This window comes from Cynocephalus volans, chromosome 4, assembly GCF_027409185.1.
Source record: "Cynocephalus volans isolate mCynVol1 chromosome 4, mCynVol1.pri, whole genome shotgun sequence".
Lineage (NCBI taxonomy): Eukaryota > Metazoa > Chordata > Mammalia > Dermoptera > Cynocephalidae > Cynocephalus > Cynocephalus volans.
Window position 1 is genome coordinate 67,662,739 of NC_084463.1, and position 18,380 is coordinate 67,681,118.

The 18,380-nt window shown below is 34.5% G+C and overlaps 1 protein-coding gene across 4 annotated transcripts in view; it reads left to right on the forward strand.

The window, feature by feature from the left end:
• CWF19L2 (CWF19 like cell cycle control factor 2) overlaps window positions 1–14,486 on the forward strand; it is a 99,751-nt gene extending 85,265 nt beyond the window's left edge. For 3 of the 4 annotated variants that reach the window (XM_063093804.1, XM_063093806.1, XM_063093807.1), the window contains 4 exons: window positions 1,414–1,569; window positions 4,014–4,094; window positions 10,892–10,993; window positions 13,846–14,486. In XM_063093804.1, the coding sequence (XP_062949874.1) occupies window positions 1,414–1,569; window positions 4,014–4,094; window positions 10,892–10,993; window positions 13,846–13,989 (483 nt within the window). In that variant the 3' untranslated portion in view covers window positions 13,990–14,486. The remainder of the gene's footprint in view (window positions 1–1,413; window positions 1,570–4,013; window positions 4,095–10,891; window positions 10,994–13,845) is intronic. The other variant, XM_063093805.1, reaches the window with a different exon arrangement.
• Window positions 14,487–18,380: the final 3,894 nt, after the last annotated feature.

Consider the following 18,380-nt stretch of genomic DNA (forward strand, 5'->3'; position numbering starts at 1 on the left):
TACTACTCAGTAATAAAAAGGATTGAACTATTCATACATGTAACAACCTGGATTGATCTCCAGGGAATTATGCTGATTTTAAAAAGTCAACCCAAAAGATTACGTAATGCTATTTATATAACATTCTTGAAATGACAAAATTAAAGAAATGAGTGGATTTGTGGTTTCCAGAGGTTAAGGCGAGGGAGATTTGGGGGAGTCAGTACGGTGTGGAGTGACTGCAACTATAGAAGGGCAACAGAAGAGATCCTTATGATTGGTGTTGGAATTGCTCATATCTTGACTGTATTAGTGTCAATATCCTGGTTGTGATATCGTTCTATAGTTTTGTAAGACATTATCATAGTGGGAAACTGAGTAAAGGGTATATGGGGTCTCTCTATATTATATCTTTTTTTTTTTTTTTTTTTTGTGACCGGTAAGGGGATTGTAACCCTTGGCTTGGTGTCATCTGCACCGCGCTCAGCCAGTGAGCGCACCGGCCATCCCTATATAGGATCCGAACCAGTGGCCTCGGCGCTTCCAGCGCCACACTCTCCCGAGTGAGCCACAGGGTCGGCCCATCTATATTATATCTTATAACTACATGTGATTGCTAATTACCTCAAAATAAAAAAAGTTTAATTAAAATGTTATAAATCAAGCTGAAAAATCTAGGTAAAATGTGTGTTATCTTCCTACTTAGATAAGTATATTTGTGTAACACCCTACAAGGCCAACTTTGAATATAAATTCTCAGACACATTGGAGGGCCACACTAGAGCATAGTGGTGTGGGGAGAGCTGGCCTCTGGTGCCCATCCTGCAGCCAGCTCTCCTTTCTTTCTGCCCCTAACTCCATCCTATACTGCAAGGGGTGTCACGTGATTGCATGCAGACATCCTGAACCATCCAGCTCCATTCAACCACCCTCTACAAACAGCTGTTCCTCAGGCCTAAGAGTGTGAAATAAATGTATACATATATAATGGATTGTATAATAAATCTTAGCTCTTTGAGAAAAGAAAACCCTCTTACTTTTCAACTTTGGTGTATTTGGCTTCCTGAATTTAAGGGTGCCCATCTACTCAGAGTACCTTTTTGGCTCATGGATATTTTCCTATGATTTTACTGTCAGTTCTGTATATTTTACCACCTAAGTTAAATTTTATCTATTCCTTTTCTCAGTTGACTGGAACCATTTCCAATATATAGAGAGGAGGTTTCAGGTTTAAAAAACATTGCTTAAATATGTGAAATTCTGTAGTAGATTTAGAAAGTAAATAACTATAAGATGACATTATAGAGTTCAGACATTATTTTCTGTTTTCTTTTAAGGGATTTATTGTGTTTTTTATTGTTTTCTTATTTTGAATCCCTTGTGCTTTATCTTGAATCTCCTGTATGCTTTATTTACCTTGTTTTTTTTCTTCAGATGTTCAGAAAATCATTGGTAAAGATGTTTGAAGTTAAGGGATTGGACTGCATCTTTTTAGAGACTAATATGAGCATGAAGAAACAGTATCACATGGTTTATGAATGCATTCCTCTTCCAAAGGAAGTGGGTGATATGGCTCCCATCTATTTTAAGGTATTTATAGCTAGTCTTTGCATACATATTTATTTTTTGCTGTAGTACTATTTTATGAATACAGTTATCTTTGTTATATTTTTTCCCTGATATACAAGTACTTATATTAAATTTTATATCATATAAAGAAATGAAGTAAAGCATAAGATATTCTGCAGTATAAATTTTTATCAAGGAAATTTGAGATTTTAAACTTTTAAAAGGTCATACTTGCTTAGAAGCATGAATAGACTGTCAAATGGTAACGAATAATTTCCATTTTAATTTCTCACTTTTCAAATTAAATCAAGGTTTTACTTTGAAGCACTTTCAAATCAAAATTGTAGTCATAATTCTAGAAAACTGATTATTGAAATACATTAGAGCCAAAGATAATAACATACAAACTGTACAAATTACAGTTGCTGAAACAAGTTATTGCTATAAGTTTTAGTATTTAATATCTCATCATGCTATTTGTAAAAAGAAAAATTTCCAACACGATGTACATTTTTGGAAACATAATAAATGATTAGAGTTTGTAACCAGATAACTGTCATTAAACATTCAGACAGCTTTTACCAAATAGTATGTGCTTCATGCTGATCTGAATACGATTTATAGAATAATACAAATGCGTAAATATAGAACCATATATAAAGTATTAACATGTCCAAAGAAAAAGAAAGGTAACGTTTTGTGAGCTGGTTTAAGAAGATGCATATGAAACATTTACACAATATGGGATGGTAAAATTTATTAATATGAACTGTAAGATCTAATAAAAAGTATTATAAAATCTTTCAGGGTTTATGAGTTGATAAATATCTATTTTCTCTGTAGAAATCTTTAAAGACAATCTGATTATTTGATGTGAAGACTTATGCCATTAAAGTATAAGAGAATAAGCTAGATAATCCCAAAGATTCATGCCCGTCCTACGTTAGCCAAATTTAGTTGAGAAAGTGATTATTATACTTTTTTCAGTGTGTTTTTCTGTATTTCTCAGTAGTCTTAGGTGATTGTGACTAGAGGTATTTGAGGTATGTGGCCCAGCACAGAACAGCCACTGTTGCTCATGTGGGGTGACAGAAATGTCATCTCTTAGCAGACTTATGTATCACTTTTCTCTTCTACACTAAGCCTCTTATGATCATTAAATATGCATTTTATTTATTATTTGATTTGGCTTCAATTTTATATTGAATATGCTATATTTTAATGTCAAGCCAAGCAACTGATACCTTTTAAATAGGGGACAGCAGTATATCTGATGTATTTCAGTTGTACTTATTTCAATGTTAATGTCATCTTTAAAATTTGCTTCATGAATAATGATACTGTAAAAAAATGAGGTAATTTTATGTTAAGCATCCTGGCTTTTTTTTTTTATTAAATATTTCTTTTATCAAAAATAGTAGTCATACTGCTTATCCTAGGAAGTCTTTGAATCCCATTTCTGTGTATTTTTCTTTTCCTGCATTTAAAAAAAATTTTTTTTAAAATACAAATTGACAAATTACAACTGTATAAATTCTGCCATCAAAACATAAAATGTGTAGAGTTGTATATAAATCACAGTTAAGTTGACGTCAACTTGAAATAGACTGTTATAAGGTATTCCCTACATTTTTACTTCTTTATAATATGGGCAGAAATAGTTCAAGTCCTTGGTTGCCAGAAAGCATATGAATTACTCTGTTGATGTTTGGAAGAAGAGCAGTAAAACTAAATGAATTTACTTGAGTAGCTTTTAGTGAATGCAGTGAGGAACTTGTGAACTTTTATGTTCACAAATTATGTTCACTATTAAGTTGCTCAGTCTTATTAAGGATTGTTTTTGTGTTGTAAAGTTGACCAAGAGTTGTGAGTTAAGAATGAGTAAAAGAATATTGTCTTTGGTGAGAGTAGAACAGTGCTTACCAGAGACTGGGGAGGGAAGGTGGGAAGGGAAGACATGGAGAGGCTGGCCAACCAGAGCGAAATTACAATTAGATAGGAGGAATAAGTTCTGATGTTCTGTTGTACAGTAGGGTGTCTATGATTAACAGTTAAGTTTTGTATGTTACGTAATAGCTAAAGGAGAGGCTTTTGAATGTTTTTGCCAGAAGGAAATGATAAATGCATGAGGTGATGGTTACATTAACTATCCTGGCCCATCGTTACACAACATACATATGTATCAAAACATCATAATATACCCCTAAGCATGTATGATTACAATGTGTCAATTAAAATATATAAATAAATAAAAAAGAACATTGTCTTTGGCTAAAGATAGTACTTTACAAAATTAAGAAGTTCCAATTTTAAATAACTAAAATTAAAGCCTTAATTCATTCAGAGTAATGGCCTACCATGTATAATATAACCTGTAATTAATTCGCTGTATTACTTTGTTTTAAATGGTCTCTTTGTATTTGCTTATATATTACGTTTTCATTTGACAAATGGCTATTTCTTAGAAAGCCATAATGGAATCTGATGAAGAGTGGTCTATGAACAAGAAGTTAATTGATCTCTCCTCTAAAGATATCAGGAAGTCTGTAAGTACCAATTTTTTTTCTAGTATAAGAAATTACCATAGTGTTCAGAATCTTCATTATTTTCCATGTCTTAGTTTAAAAGAAACCATTTAGCCGAGTGTCTAAAGGTGAAGTAACTCATTCCACAACTTAAAAAAAAATTTTTTTTCTTCCCAGCTGCCCTAGAAAATGCTTATTTGTTTGTAGAGGGTTTTTATTTGTTCATATGAACGTTTTTCTTCCTGACCTTCAGTCCTCTGCCATTGTAGTCCCTTATAATTGGTTGTGGCAACCATTAGATTCTGCCCTGAGAGCTCCTCTGGTGGGCTTCTCAGCTCCTGTGGGACAAGTGGTGAGGGCGGCCTTCTTGTTAATGGAATTACTCTGGGAGAAGAAATTTTCTAGAGGCTCCAATTTGAATTTGGAACTCATTTTCTTTTTCTTACACGAAGATTTCCTGCTATGTTTCTTTAAAACAGTAGTTGAGTTAAGATGGATTCTTTTGGAGACTTGCTTCACCGAGTTTCATAGTTTAATCTTGATTTGCAGATCACCTTTTGGATATAAGTTACACGTAAGTTGAGTACTTCTGTAATAGCCTCTCTCTTTTCTAGAAATATAAGTTAAATGTAATAGAAATTTAATAGAAGTATGGATTTCTTTTTTGTTTTTCTGTTAAAAAACTAATTTATTCTACAAATATTTACTGAGTGCCTGCTATTTTTCAGGCACTGTTCTAGGTGCTTTTTGTAACATAGTAGAACAAAACAGAAGATTCTTGCCTTTATTGTGCTTATTTTTTAGTGCCAGGGTTGGCAACTCAAACCTTCATGCTAAATTCATTCTTCTGTCTGTTTGTGTAAACAAATTTTTGTTGGAACTCAGGCACACTCATTTGTTTATGTATTTGTCTATGGCTGCTTTCATGCTACAAGGCAAGAATTGAGTAGTCCCAACAGAGACCATAGGAACCACAAAGCCTAAAATATTTTATGAGAACCTATTACAGAAAAAATTTGCCAATTCCTGTTGTAGGAGATGTCGGTAGAGTATTTCTCCCCTATTTCTTCTTTTGGAAAGCCACATTCCCATTACGCATCATGTGACTGATGGGATTCCTTATTACACTTACTATACTGCAGTCAAAAGATTCAAATTTTACTTTATTATTGAAGAAACAGTTTTTATTCAGAGGTTAAAGACCTTGAAAGCACAAGCAATAAAAGCAAAAGTAGACAAGTGGGATTATATCTAACTAAAAAACTTCTGCACAGCAAAGAAAACAATCAACAGAGTGAAAAGACAACCTATGGAATGGGAGGAAATATTTGCAAACTATGTATCTGACAAGGGCTTAATGTCCAGGATATATAAAGAGCTAAAACATTGTCTATAATCATTTTCTGTTCTCTTGCTGGTGAATTGGGCCAGACAACATATTAAAATACAAACAAACAAAAACAAAAATCCCCTAAAGGTCCTATTTACTTCTCTCCCTTATGAGCCTATAGGAAAAGGTGTTTAAAATGTGCATGTATCTTTTGTCCTTGGGTTTTTCACTTCTCATATCATAGCTCCCTGTGCCATTAAATATTCTTTCAGAGCACACTTTTAATGACAGTTGAAAATATTTTAAAGTAGGAAATTTAAAAGAAATATATCATTCTCCATTTGCTATAATGTATATATACATAGTTTCTTACTAGTGAACCACCCAGTATCCATTACTTATTTGTTTTTTAAAACCCAGATGAGTACCTGAATTAAGTAGCCAGGAAGTCTTAATATTTTTAACTTAACCAATACAGAAAATAAAATTCAGATACAGATCCTTATAAGAACAGCAGTTGTATATTCAACCTAAAAGCATTTCAAAGATAGCAACATTTGCCTTTACTAAGGCATCACATAGTTCCTGTATATGAGACTATTCGAGAGTCACAGTGGATGGGGATTGACCAGATGACCTCTTGAGGTCCCTCTTAGCTTTAGGATTCTATAATTATGAAGATAGAATTGGAAAGAAAACTTTAGTATAAGAATAATTCCAAAGAAAGCCAATTTTTAGGTTAACAAGCTTTCCGGTGTCTTTTTAAAATGATTAAAGTGTTTCTGAACATTGAGTGAATAATATTGAGTTATTTTAACATTATTTTTACTTCTGAAAGAACCTCATTGTATTTGTTTTAAAAGTTTTATGTCCGTAGTAATTTTGTAAAGTATTTTGCCTGCTTCGTTGGGGATGAAGTGACATTTTTTTCATCAAGTAGATTCTTGGCTTGTAATAGAGATTCACCTATTTGTAATTCATTCTGAATTTTTTTGAATTTATGCTTTTTAAAAAATTTTGGCTGTGTGGTCTTAGCTTTCCCTTTTCTGTCCATTCTGTTTGTGTTCTATGTGTCTGTTGGTTTCTTTACAGTGTCTTGTGAAGTTCATGAAAGTAGCAGGGGAAACAGATTTGAGTGTGCAGTGCAGAGGAGTTGCATGATGATTAATAACTTGTCAGGAAAAGTGATCATTTTTCATAAGGCTTTTTCATTGAGATTTCATGAGAATTCTTTCTGAATTTTTAAAAATGTTATCTTAAGTTTAATTTTGTAGTAACATAGCAAATGAAAAACATCTAACATTTTTTAAAACTAAGGAAGGTACTTCGAAAGGAAAGTTTAGGTTTAGCAGAGACCTTAAACTCAAGGATACTTATAGAAAGTCAGGAGTAACACCAGCAATAAAAGGAAAAAATTCAGATATTACTGTTTTTCTACCATAAATAAAATTTCTTACTGTAATTCTGTCAGTACTTTAAAAAAATTTTATATTTTTATTGAAGCATAATTGATTATACATATTTGGGGGTACAATGTTGACTACCATCACCTGTGTACAACATATGTTTATCAAATCAATATTATTAGCATATTTATTATTAAACATCACAATTATTCTTTATGCCCCTTATCTAATCTTTCCTTATCCCCCTCTCCTTTCTCCCCTCCCACCTCTAATAACCATAGACTTGTTCTCTCCTTCTGAAAGATTAACGTATTATTATGGTCTTTCCTTTCTTTTCCTTTCCCTTTTCCTTTCCCTTTCCTTTCCTTTCCCCCACCCTCCCTTTCTCCCTCCCTCCCTCTCTCCCTCTCTTCTCTTCTTTTCTCTCCCCCCCACACACTCTCTCTCTCTCTCTCTCTCTCTCTCTCTCTCACACACACACACACACACACACACACACACACACACACACACACACACACACACACACACACACACACACACACACGTGAGCTTATGTGGTATTTCTCTTTCTGTGTCTGGCTTATTCACTTAACATAATTTTCTCCAAGCTCATCCATGTTGCTGCAAATGGCAGAATTTCATTCTTTTTTTTTATGATTGAGTGGTATTCCGTTGTATATATATACCACAATTTCCTTATCCAGTTGTCCATCGATGGACATTTAGGTTAGTTCCATATCTTGGCTATTGTAAATAGAGCTGTGATGAACATGGGAGTGCAGGTATCCCTTCGACATGATGATTTCCATTCCTTTGGGTATGTACCCAGAAGTGAAATTGCAGGATCACGTGGTAGTTCTGTCTGCAGTTGTTTGAGAAAGCTCCATGCTTTTCTTTGTAATGGCTTTACCATGTTACAGTCCCACCAACAGTGTAGTAGAGTTCTTCTTTCTCCACATCCTCATCAGTATTTGTTATTCTTGGTCTTTTTAATAATTGCCAATCTAACTGGGGTGAGATGATATCTCAGTGTGGTTTTGATTTGCATTTCCTGGATGATTAATTATGTTGAACATTTTTTCATGTACCTCTTGGCTATTTGTGTATCCTCCTTTGAAAAATGTCTGTTCATCTCCTTTGCCCATTTTTTAATTGGATTATTTGATTTTTTACTGTGAAGTTGTTTGAGTTCCTTGTATATTCTGGATATTAATCCCATGTTGGATGTATAGTTCACAAATATTTTCTTCCACTCTGTATGTTGTCTTTTGGCTCTGTTGGCTGTTTCCTTTGCTGTGCAGGAGCTTTTTAGTTTGGAATACTCCCATTTGTTTATTTTTTCTTTTGTTGCTTATGCTTGTGGGGGCTTATGCATAAAGTCTTTGCCTACTTCTGAAGTATTTCTCTTATGTTTTCTTTTAGTAACATTATGGTTTCAGGTCTCATACTTAAGTCTTTAATCCATTTTGAGTTGATTTTGGTGTATGGGGAGAGGTACAGATCTAGTTTCATTCTTTTGCATATAGATGTCCAATTTTCCCAGCACCATTTGTTGAAGAGGCAGTCTTTTCCCCAATGCATGTTCTTGTTGCCTTCGTCAAAGATCAGTTGGCTATAAGTTTGTGGGTTGATTTCTGGGTTCTCCATTCTGTTCCATTGGTCGGAGTGTCTGTTTTTATGCCAGTACCATGCTGTTTTTGTTACAATAGCTTTGTAGTATAATTTGAAGTCAGGCAGTGTTATGCCTGTGTCTTAATTTTGTTTGCTTGGGATTGCTTTGGCTATTTGGGGTCTTTTGTTGTTCCATATGAATGTTAGGATTGTTTTTTCTATTTCTATGAAGAATGTCACTGGTATTTTGATGGGGATTGCATTGAATCTGTAGATCACTTTGGGTAGTATGGACATTTTCATGATGTTCATTCTTCCAATCCAAGAGCATGGGATGTCTTTCCATCTTTTTGTGTTGTCTTTAATTTCTTTCAGTAGTGGTTTGTAGTTTTGTTGAGCCTTGGTATGTATATTAGTTTCCTATTGCTGCTGTAACAAATTACTGCAAACTCAGTGGCTTAAAACACCACAAATCTATTATCTTACAGTTCTGGAGATCACAAGTATGAAATGGGGTTTGGTGGGCCAAAATCAAGGTGTCAGCAGGCCTGCTTTCCTTCTGGAGGCTCCAGAGAAGAATCCATTCCCTTGCCTTTTCCAGCTGCTAGAAGCCATCTGCCTTTTGAGACTTGTGGCCCCTTCCTTCATCTTCAAAGCCAAAATTGTAGTATCCTCCAATCTTTCTCTGACTCTGGCCCTCCTGTCTCTTTCTTATGAGTATCCTTGTGATTACATTAGGCCCATCTGGGTAACCCAGGATAATCTCCTCATTTCAAGATCCTGAACTTAATCACATCTGCAAAGTGTCTTTTGCCATGTAAGGTAACATATTCATGGAAAATTGTAGACTAGGGAAGGCACTGAAATCTGTAGGAGGCCATTATTCCACCTACCACAGTATGATACAAACAAAAGGCTTGCGTACTGTCATCATACATTTCTTCCATAAGTTATTTCTCTCTCTCAAAGTACTGTCCTTTAGTTGATATAGTTCCATAACCTCCTTTTAGTCCTTTTAGATTCATGCTTCATACCTGGTGACCTAGTTCAGATGGCAAAAATATTGTGATGGAACCTTTTTTCTTTGACCATGAGGTTTGCACAGACCATTCTTGTATGGGAGATGGAAAGGAAAGTAGTGATCTTCTATATGTGAATAATCTTTTATATGCCAAGAACTGGGCTGGGCACTTCATGTAAATTGTCCTATTTGATCCTCACAGCAAACTTCTGAACTCTTCATATTTCTCATGAGTCTCAGAGATATTAAATAGCTTGCCTAAGGTCACACACTTACAAGCACCCTATCTGCAATTAGAGCTTTGTCTGTCTCTTTTATTTTATTTTTTCCTAGCAGTCAAGGTCATACATGATTATTGTATTAATGTGGAAATATAGAAAATTATAAAGCCACAAAACAGTAACCCATTTCTCTGCATTTTATGTTATACACTATTTAAAAATTTTTTTTCAAACTTATGCTTTTCCTATAACATGAACAACTCTCTTTATAAGCCCTAATTTTAATTGCTTTATAATATTTCAAGATGACTACTCTCTTTCCACCATACCATTATGCCATTCCAAGTTGTACCATCTTGAGGATATAGAATTCATAGAGTTAAGTAGAAATATGTGATTCAGTGCCCCAGTGCGTAAATGCTGACTGGAAGAAAGGATTAGAGAAGGGAAATGTTGTTATAAATTGACTCACTTGAGCAATTTCTAGTGACAGAGTTGGGGCTTGGAAGAAAATCTTGCAAGGACACAAGATCTACTCCACTGAGAGAGAAAGCAAGAAATTATGGCCTTTTCCAGCCAGTCAAGATATAGTTTAAAGTATTTCCTCTGTGTGTGTGTGTTTGTATGTGTAGAGAAGGAGGGAAGGGAAGGAAGGGAAGGAAAGATGAAAAGAGAGTTAATCCTGGAGATATTTTGAATTGAGGTTGATAAACTAAGTGTTGCTATGTCCATCTCACCCGTTAATAAAAAATTATGATTGTTCTTGTTTAATTTACCTTTGATAAATATGTAGTAGTAAAGATTCAGGAATATTGTAAGCAAAGCTTTAAGTATATAGCCCAGGCCTCTCTTCCTGTTCTGCATTGTGAGTAAAATATAGGAAAGCATATCCTTATTCTTTTATTTGTGTAGTCTAAGAAAAGTTATTCTTTGGTTATATGAAAGAAAATTTTTTTCCCCATTTTCCCTATTGACAGGAAATTAATTGATTTTGATTATAATTGCTAGATATGATGAAGAGCTGTCTGGCTGAAACACTACCAAAATGAAATCTTTTCCTTAGAAAGTTAGGTCATTGCTTAAGTATCTCTAGAATTGTAGATTTATTGTGTACATTTATCTTGAGGGATGCTTAATTACTGTCATCTCAGAGAGCAGGAAGAGATATTAAGCATTACCTTCTGATTTCATGTTGTATTTTATGTGTGATTTGTCTATTTGTTTAGGTACCCAGAGGCTTACCTTACTTCTCTGTGGACTTTGGCCTTCAAGGAGGGTTTGCGCATGTTATTGAAGATCAGCACAAATTCCCTCATTACTTTGGAAAGGTATGCTGACAAATTTGATAAAATTCCAGAGTTTAGCAATTTGGTTAACATTTTTCTTTCGAAGGGAAATCAAAACTTTGGGCACAGTGTATAGTGAGGTTAGTGAGTACTTCCCCACCCAGTTTTTAGAGTGAACCCTGTAATTACTAATAAACCTTGTAATTATTAATATAAATATCCCAGGATGTCTATAACAGCCTCAGGATTATCACTTTGGAGCCAAACATTTCTTGACAGTGTCAACAGTAGTGACTATAAATATTTTCTTTTGGAGTTAGCCAGCCTTGTGCTTTGATGATGATAATTGCTGACACTTATTAAGGGCTTACAGTGTGCCAGCCACTGTTTTAAGCACCCATTTAGTGCTCACAATAACTTGTGTATATGTTGTTATAACTTTCATTTCACAGGTGAAGAAACTGAGCTATAGAGATTATTTAACTTGCCCATGGTTATGTGCTACTAAGTGACAGAAACAGAGGTGCATATGGTTATGCTTGAACTAGAGAACAAATTATCTCATTTCTTCATTTATAGTTAAGCAATGTATAGGACAAGAAGAATACATGGCTCATTTCATGCAAATAGTTTCTGGGCAGATGTTAGAGTACAGATCTTTTAATTGCCAGTATGTTCGAGTAGTGATGTAGACCTTAAATTAGAGGTCTGTGGAGTTAGTGTCAGGAACTGAAATGAAATTAATGCAGCTACTGAAACAGTTAAAAGAAGTCTGGGCAGTAATAGCTGTAGAAGTGGCCTTTCAGTCTAGTGTAGCTCCGGTCTTTCAGCTCATATCATCCCTGTGTAGTCAGTTCCTCTAAATTAGAGGGGCCTAGATGAACTCTGCTTGGGTTTCTCCCTCTTCCCCACCCTGCTGTCCCCTTCCTCCCCACTTTCATCTCCTCACAAGGCCATCTTTTACAGTGAATAGGGATGTGTCAGGAGGAATCTCAACTCCAGAGGTTTAGATTTAAAACTTTTTATGCTGTTGTTCTTAATGGATTAACCATGGGTCCAAAGTCATATGTATCTTCAAAACATTACAATATGTTACAGAAACTTTTGCTTGAGAAATTTTCATTTTTTTTTTTTTTGCCCCAGAGTTACCTAGAAAGAAATTTGTTTTTTCTGCTCTGAAAATCCTGTTGTTATTCAGTAGCTTGAAGTCTGTGTGACTCTGGATTTATTTTGTTAGAACTTGATTCTAGTGAAAAGGAAGTAAAATACCCTTTTTTTTTCTTGAATAAATTTAATTGGTAGATTTGGTAGATTGCCCCCCTTCAAATATTATGCATGTAAATTGGTTTATATGGTACTGTTTTAAGGTTAAAAGGAAAGTTTCCCCTAGTCAGCATTCTGTCACTGAGCCATTTTTCTCAAAATTTGCTTTTTCAAGAAATAACATGTGGGCACAAGAACTCCTCCCTTCAGCCTGATACCTGAGTAATTGCTCAGACAGGAAGAAGAGATTATTGGGATGGTCTCTTTTTATTAACAGCTGCTTCAGGAACAGAGCAAGAATCAATCCTGTGTGGTACATGTAAAACAAAACTCGGTATATTATAGAGACAATTTCAGATTAATTTATAAGCTAGGCTTTCTTAAACTATATTGCTTACTTAAACTGATGCTGAGAAATCTTGCAGTAAATCTTAATTTGTTTCTCTTGATGTTTTATACAGACTGCTATTTCTGTTGGCTCATTTATTTCCCTTTCCTAATGAAAACAAGTCTTTTTTCATGAAGCTTCTCCTGATTTATTCAAGAAATAGAATTTTTTCTTCTTTTAAGTCTCCAAATGGTCTGCTTATGCACTTATTTTTTCTCTTTTGTAAGACAGGCTTTCATATAGCTGAGTCATTATTCTGGCTCCCACCACAGCTCATGTTAAAGCTCTCTGAAGACAGATAGCTCTATGTTAGTTATCTTTGTATCTTCTTCAGTATTTGGCATTTGCTTGTGCATTGTAGGTCCCCATGGTATATTTACTGAGTAAAGATGAAGAACCTGTGTCAGAGAGGTTGCATAATTTGTCCAATATTTCATCACACAGTCTGATAGAGTTAGACTAAATATGCAGAATCTGATCCTTAGTCCAGTGTTTTTCTTTATTACTATACTGCCCTCCAAGCATTACAGATCTCCCCTTATCTTTCTGTGCATGGATATTCACATGCATAAATTTGATTAGTTTCTATAGCTAATAGCAGAAGAAAAAGATCATGAAGGAAATTATCTAGAATAATAAGCAGATAACCAAAAAGACATTCTTTTCAAGGCTTGAGAATGTAACTAAATTTTTAAGTGAAGGTGATTTATAATTTTTAATTCTAGATTTACTTAGGTTAGTATTAAAATATGATTTTGTTTCCTGAAAAAATATCTCCAGCAAGTAGTGGAAGAAACTGGTTTATAAATATACTGTGTAACAGAGAGAACATTAGCCTGAGATTCAACTGCATTGAGCAACAAAGTTAATAATTGCTACAAGTTGATTAACCTTTTCTCCAAACTGTTTACCAGAGCAGGTAATGTGGACCAAATTAATTAAATTTCACTTTCTCATCCTCCCCTTTGGTACTGTCTCTTGGATGTGCTAAGCAACGAAATGGACAAATTGCTTGACAGAAGACATGGGGAGGACTCCTAGAATCAGAGTTTACATAGTTGGAGCTAATTGAAAACAGGATTTTTTTTTTTATTGGAAACGAATAGTTATGCAACATTTGAACATTGTCATGGAGAACTACTTATTGTTATATTTAATAGCAGCATAAACAACAATAATTTCATTTCTGTTTTTATTAATATTTATATACGCATTTGTTTGTATTTTTTTCATTCATCGAAAGGAAATAATTGGTGGAATGCTGGATATAGAACCAAGACTTTGGAGGAAAGGAATCCGAGAAAGCTTTGAAGATCAGAGGAAAAAAGCACTGCAGTTTGCTCAGTGGTGGAAACCATATGACTTCACCAAAAGTAAAAAATGTTGAAGCGTACATTTCATTTTTACTATCCTCTTCAGGTCCCATTCAATTTTATTTCCATTGCATCTGCATAAACAACTGACTCTTAGGTCACAGGTAAAGAGAGTCACAGCAGCAAACTCCTCTGGGTATCTGACAACCATGCATCATTGTTTTCCTCCCCACCTGTTCCTGTGGACTTCATTTTAGTGACCATGGAGTAAGGGCAGATATGTTGGATGACCTGCTCACATTCCTGTTCTGTACTTACTTCCTGGTGTTCAAAACTAGACAGTTTATTTAGAGAAGGCTTTTCTGAAGGGATATCTAGGAAGCATAGCAAATCTTTTGTTCAGAGGGAAGTGGGCCTACTTCGAGGTTAAGTCTATTGCCTAGCTTCTTTTACAGTTTTTATAATAAGACTTGGTATATTCAGTAATGAGTGCGATTTCTTTCTGTAGGATTTTATAGAAGAGATCTTAATTTTCTACCACTAGCATATAGTATGACTACTATACCTTTTGTTAAAGGAAAAATAATGTTTCAAAAGTATTAAAGGATTAAATGATAAAATATATTCACGATTCAAGTTTGTTTTAATTTCTGGATTTATTAATAGTATCTTTGAATTTTGGTGGCTTTAAAAGTAATTGTTCCAGATAACACAATTTACAGTTGTTTAGGGTTTGTATGAAAGTTCAAATCTGTAGCCAAATCATTGTTTTGGGGTTATATCGATTATCACAAAATCTTAAATAATAAGAGTATTCTACATGTTAGGAGCACTCTCTGTTGTTGTCACTTGATCTAAATTACTTAATTTGTCAAGAGAAAACCCTGTACTTATAAAATATGGCTGTGGTGTGGGAGTATTCCTACTCTTTTTTATATGGAAGATATTGTTGAAGTAAGTCTTTTTCAAAGATCTTGTTGTTTTGGATTCTTAGCCTTGACATTTTGTCATGAAATGTTGACAGCCTAGAATCAGTGTGAAGCAGACTGCAGAATAACTCACAACTTTATAGATTATTTTTAATATCAGGATATTATTATTAGCATGTTAAAAAAAGAGAAATGTTTATGTTCTGTGTGTAGTTTTTTTTACTTTCACAAATAAGTTGAAGCTTAATGGTATCCATTTTTCAATATTTGCAAATTACATATAAGCATATATATCAAATAGATTTTTGACAGTATTTCATTTATTGCTGTTTTCAAACTTTTGGCTTTGCTCCAGTCTTAAAGGAATCTGTAACATTCATTTATTCGATCAGTGAGATAACGTATATTTGTAAAGCACTGTGTTACATGCGGTAGTGCAAAAGTAAAAAGTATTTCCCCTACCTTAAATTATTTTATGGTTTAATGGAGAAAGAGACAGGTACATAAATAATTATAGCACAATATGATAAATGCTAAGAATATTTGAGTACAGTGCTAATGGACTATTTTCATACCTGCCATCTTTTCATTCTAAGCTGATGACCTTCTTAGTTTGCTGAGAAAATAGGAGCAAATGGAAGGGAATTCCTACCACATCTACCAGTATACATGCATGTATACCTATGTACTTTCCTTGTGCTTTTCTTAAATATGTAAATAATTATTTTGTTGTTCTTATCTAGGGCCAGTCTACTCATTTATGTACTGTATTTCATTCCTTCTCACCTACTCAGTTACCTCTACTTTTTCTGTATCGCTAGTCAAAATTTTCTCCTCTTTACAGGATTGTTCCTTATTAGCAAATAAAAACATTTTATATCACTAATGAACCCTGGCATCACATCCCCCTCTAGCCATTTCTCCAGATGACAGCATAATTCATTTAAATTCTTTTATTTTTAATTTTTTTTCTTTTAACCCTGTAGCACGTTGATTTTATATAACTTATTTTAAGATCTTCAATGACCTTCCACATTGGCAAATCCAGTAATTAATGCTCATTGTTCATTGTACTGTATTTCTAAGCATATCATGGAAGTACTTAATCACTTTCCCTTCTTGGAACACTTTCTTTACCTTGCTTCTAGAACACTGTCTCTTATTTATTTTCCTTTCTTATTAGTTATATTCTCTATTCTCCTTTGCTGGTTCCTCTTCATCTACTCAATCTCGAAATGTTGCAATGCCCATTTTCAAATCTTATCTTTACAAAATACATATAGCTAAAGCAATCTTGAACAAAAAAACAAAGACATCACACTTACCGATTTCAAAATATGCTATAAAACTATAGTAACCAAAACAGCATGATACTGGCAGAAAAATAGAAAGATAGCTCAGTGGAACATAATAGAAACCCTGGAAAAAAACCCATATGCTTACAGCCAACTGATTTTCAACAAAGTTGCCAAGAATATGCAGTGAAGAAAGGATAGCTTGTTCAATTTATGGTGCTGGGACAACTGGATATCCACATGTAGAAAATTGAAACTAGACCCCTATTCCTCTACATACTCAAAAATTAATTCAAAATGGATTAAAGATCTAAGTGGAAGACCTGAAACTATGAAACTGCTAGAAGAAAATACAGGGGAAATGCTACACAAAATGGGAATGGGCAGTGCTTTTTTGAGTGAGATTGTTAAGTCACAGGCAACTAAAACAAAAATAAACTAATGAGACTACATGAAACTGACAAGCTTCTGCACAGCAGGAGATACTATCAACAAAGCCGAGTGACAACATACAGAATGGGAGAAGATGTTTGCAAACTACATATCACACAAGGGGCTGATGATATCCAGAATATATAAGGAACTCAAACAACTCAACAGCAAAAAAGCCCAAATAACCTAATTTAAAAAATGGGCAAAGAACCTGAACAGACGTTTCTCAAAAGAAGACATGTAAATGGCTGAGAGGCACATGAAAAAATGCTCAAAATCACTAATCAGGGATATGCATATTAAAATCACACTGAGATATCATCTCACTCCAGTTAGAATGGCTGTTATCAACAAGACAGAATATAACAAGTACTGGTGAGGATGCAGAGAAAAGGGAACCCTCCTGCATTGTTGGTGGGAATGTAAATTGGTACAGCCATTGTGGAAAATAGTATAGAAGTTCCTCAGACAACTAAAAATAGATCTACCTTGTGATCCAGCTATCCCACTACTGGGTATATACTCAAAGGAAATCAAATCAAAATATCAAAAAGATCCCTGCAGTCCTATGTTCTTCACAGCACAATGAACAATAGCCAAGAGATGGAATCAACCTAAATGGATAAAAAGACTATGGTATATATACAGAATGGAATACTATTCAGCTATAAAAATAAGTGATACCCTATCATTTGCAGAAACATGAGTGAAACTGGGAAATATCACGTTGTCAGGCACAGAAAGACCAATGCAAATATATACTCTCACTTATGTGTGAAATCTGGAAAAAAAAAAAAAGTGATTCTCATAGAAGTAGAGAGCAGAATAATGGTTACCAGAGGCCGGAGGCAGTGGAGGATAAGTGGTGAACTAACAGGTACAAAACTAAGCTACCTCCCCTAAGTGAATAATTGTGCAGAATATGCATGTATTGAAACAACACACGGTACCCCACAAAAATGTACAAGTAAATGTTAAAAAAAATTAAAAAGTCTTATCTTTACTCATTTCCATGGTAACCTCATAATTAAAGTGGTCTTAAATGCCATTTTTAATTTGACTCATTTATTCAACGAATATTTGCCTGTCTTCAATATGCCTGTCATTGTTCTGTATTCAGGGGATACATGTGTTTTTGAATAAAACAAAAATACCTGTCTTTGAGGCATTTAAACTGTATCAGGAGCAGATGGACAATAAGCATTAAGCAAAATATGGAAGAAGTAGAACAGGCCAATGAAGATGTCTCCCAACTTTTTGTCTTCACTTTGGAACTCTTGCCTGAATTCCAGACTCTCATATCCAAAAACAACTTGACATTTCTACTGTATCTATATCTATGTAATGGGCGTACCCAAACTGAACTTCTGATTTTTCTCCTATTCCCATTGTATATTGCTACATAACAAATTACTCCAAAACTTAGTACCTTATACTAATAGCCATTTTATTATAGCTCACAATTTGTTGGTGAGGTATTGGATCAGGGCTCAGCTGGCTGATTTGCCTCCTCTTCATCATGCCTCTGGCCTCAGCTGGAGTGGCATAAACATCTGGAAGTGACTGGAGCCATACATCTAGGGCCTCTGTTTTTCATATGGTGTATGCTGGGTCTGGAATGTTCAAAATGGCTCCTTCACTCACATGTCTGGTGCCTGGGCTGGAATGACTGGAACAGCTAGGGACTGGCTGGTGTCACTTTCTGTTATACTTCTCACTGTGTAATGGAGATGAAAAAAGGATTACTCAAGGCACCATGAATGCAATGAGAAGCCTGAAGGGTCTGTACCCCAGCTACTTGCCTGTTAG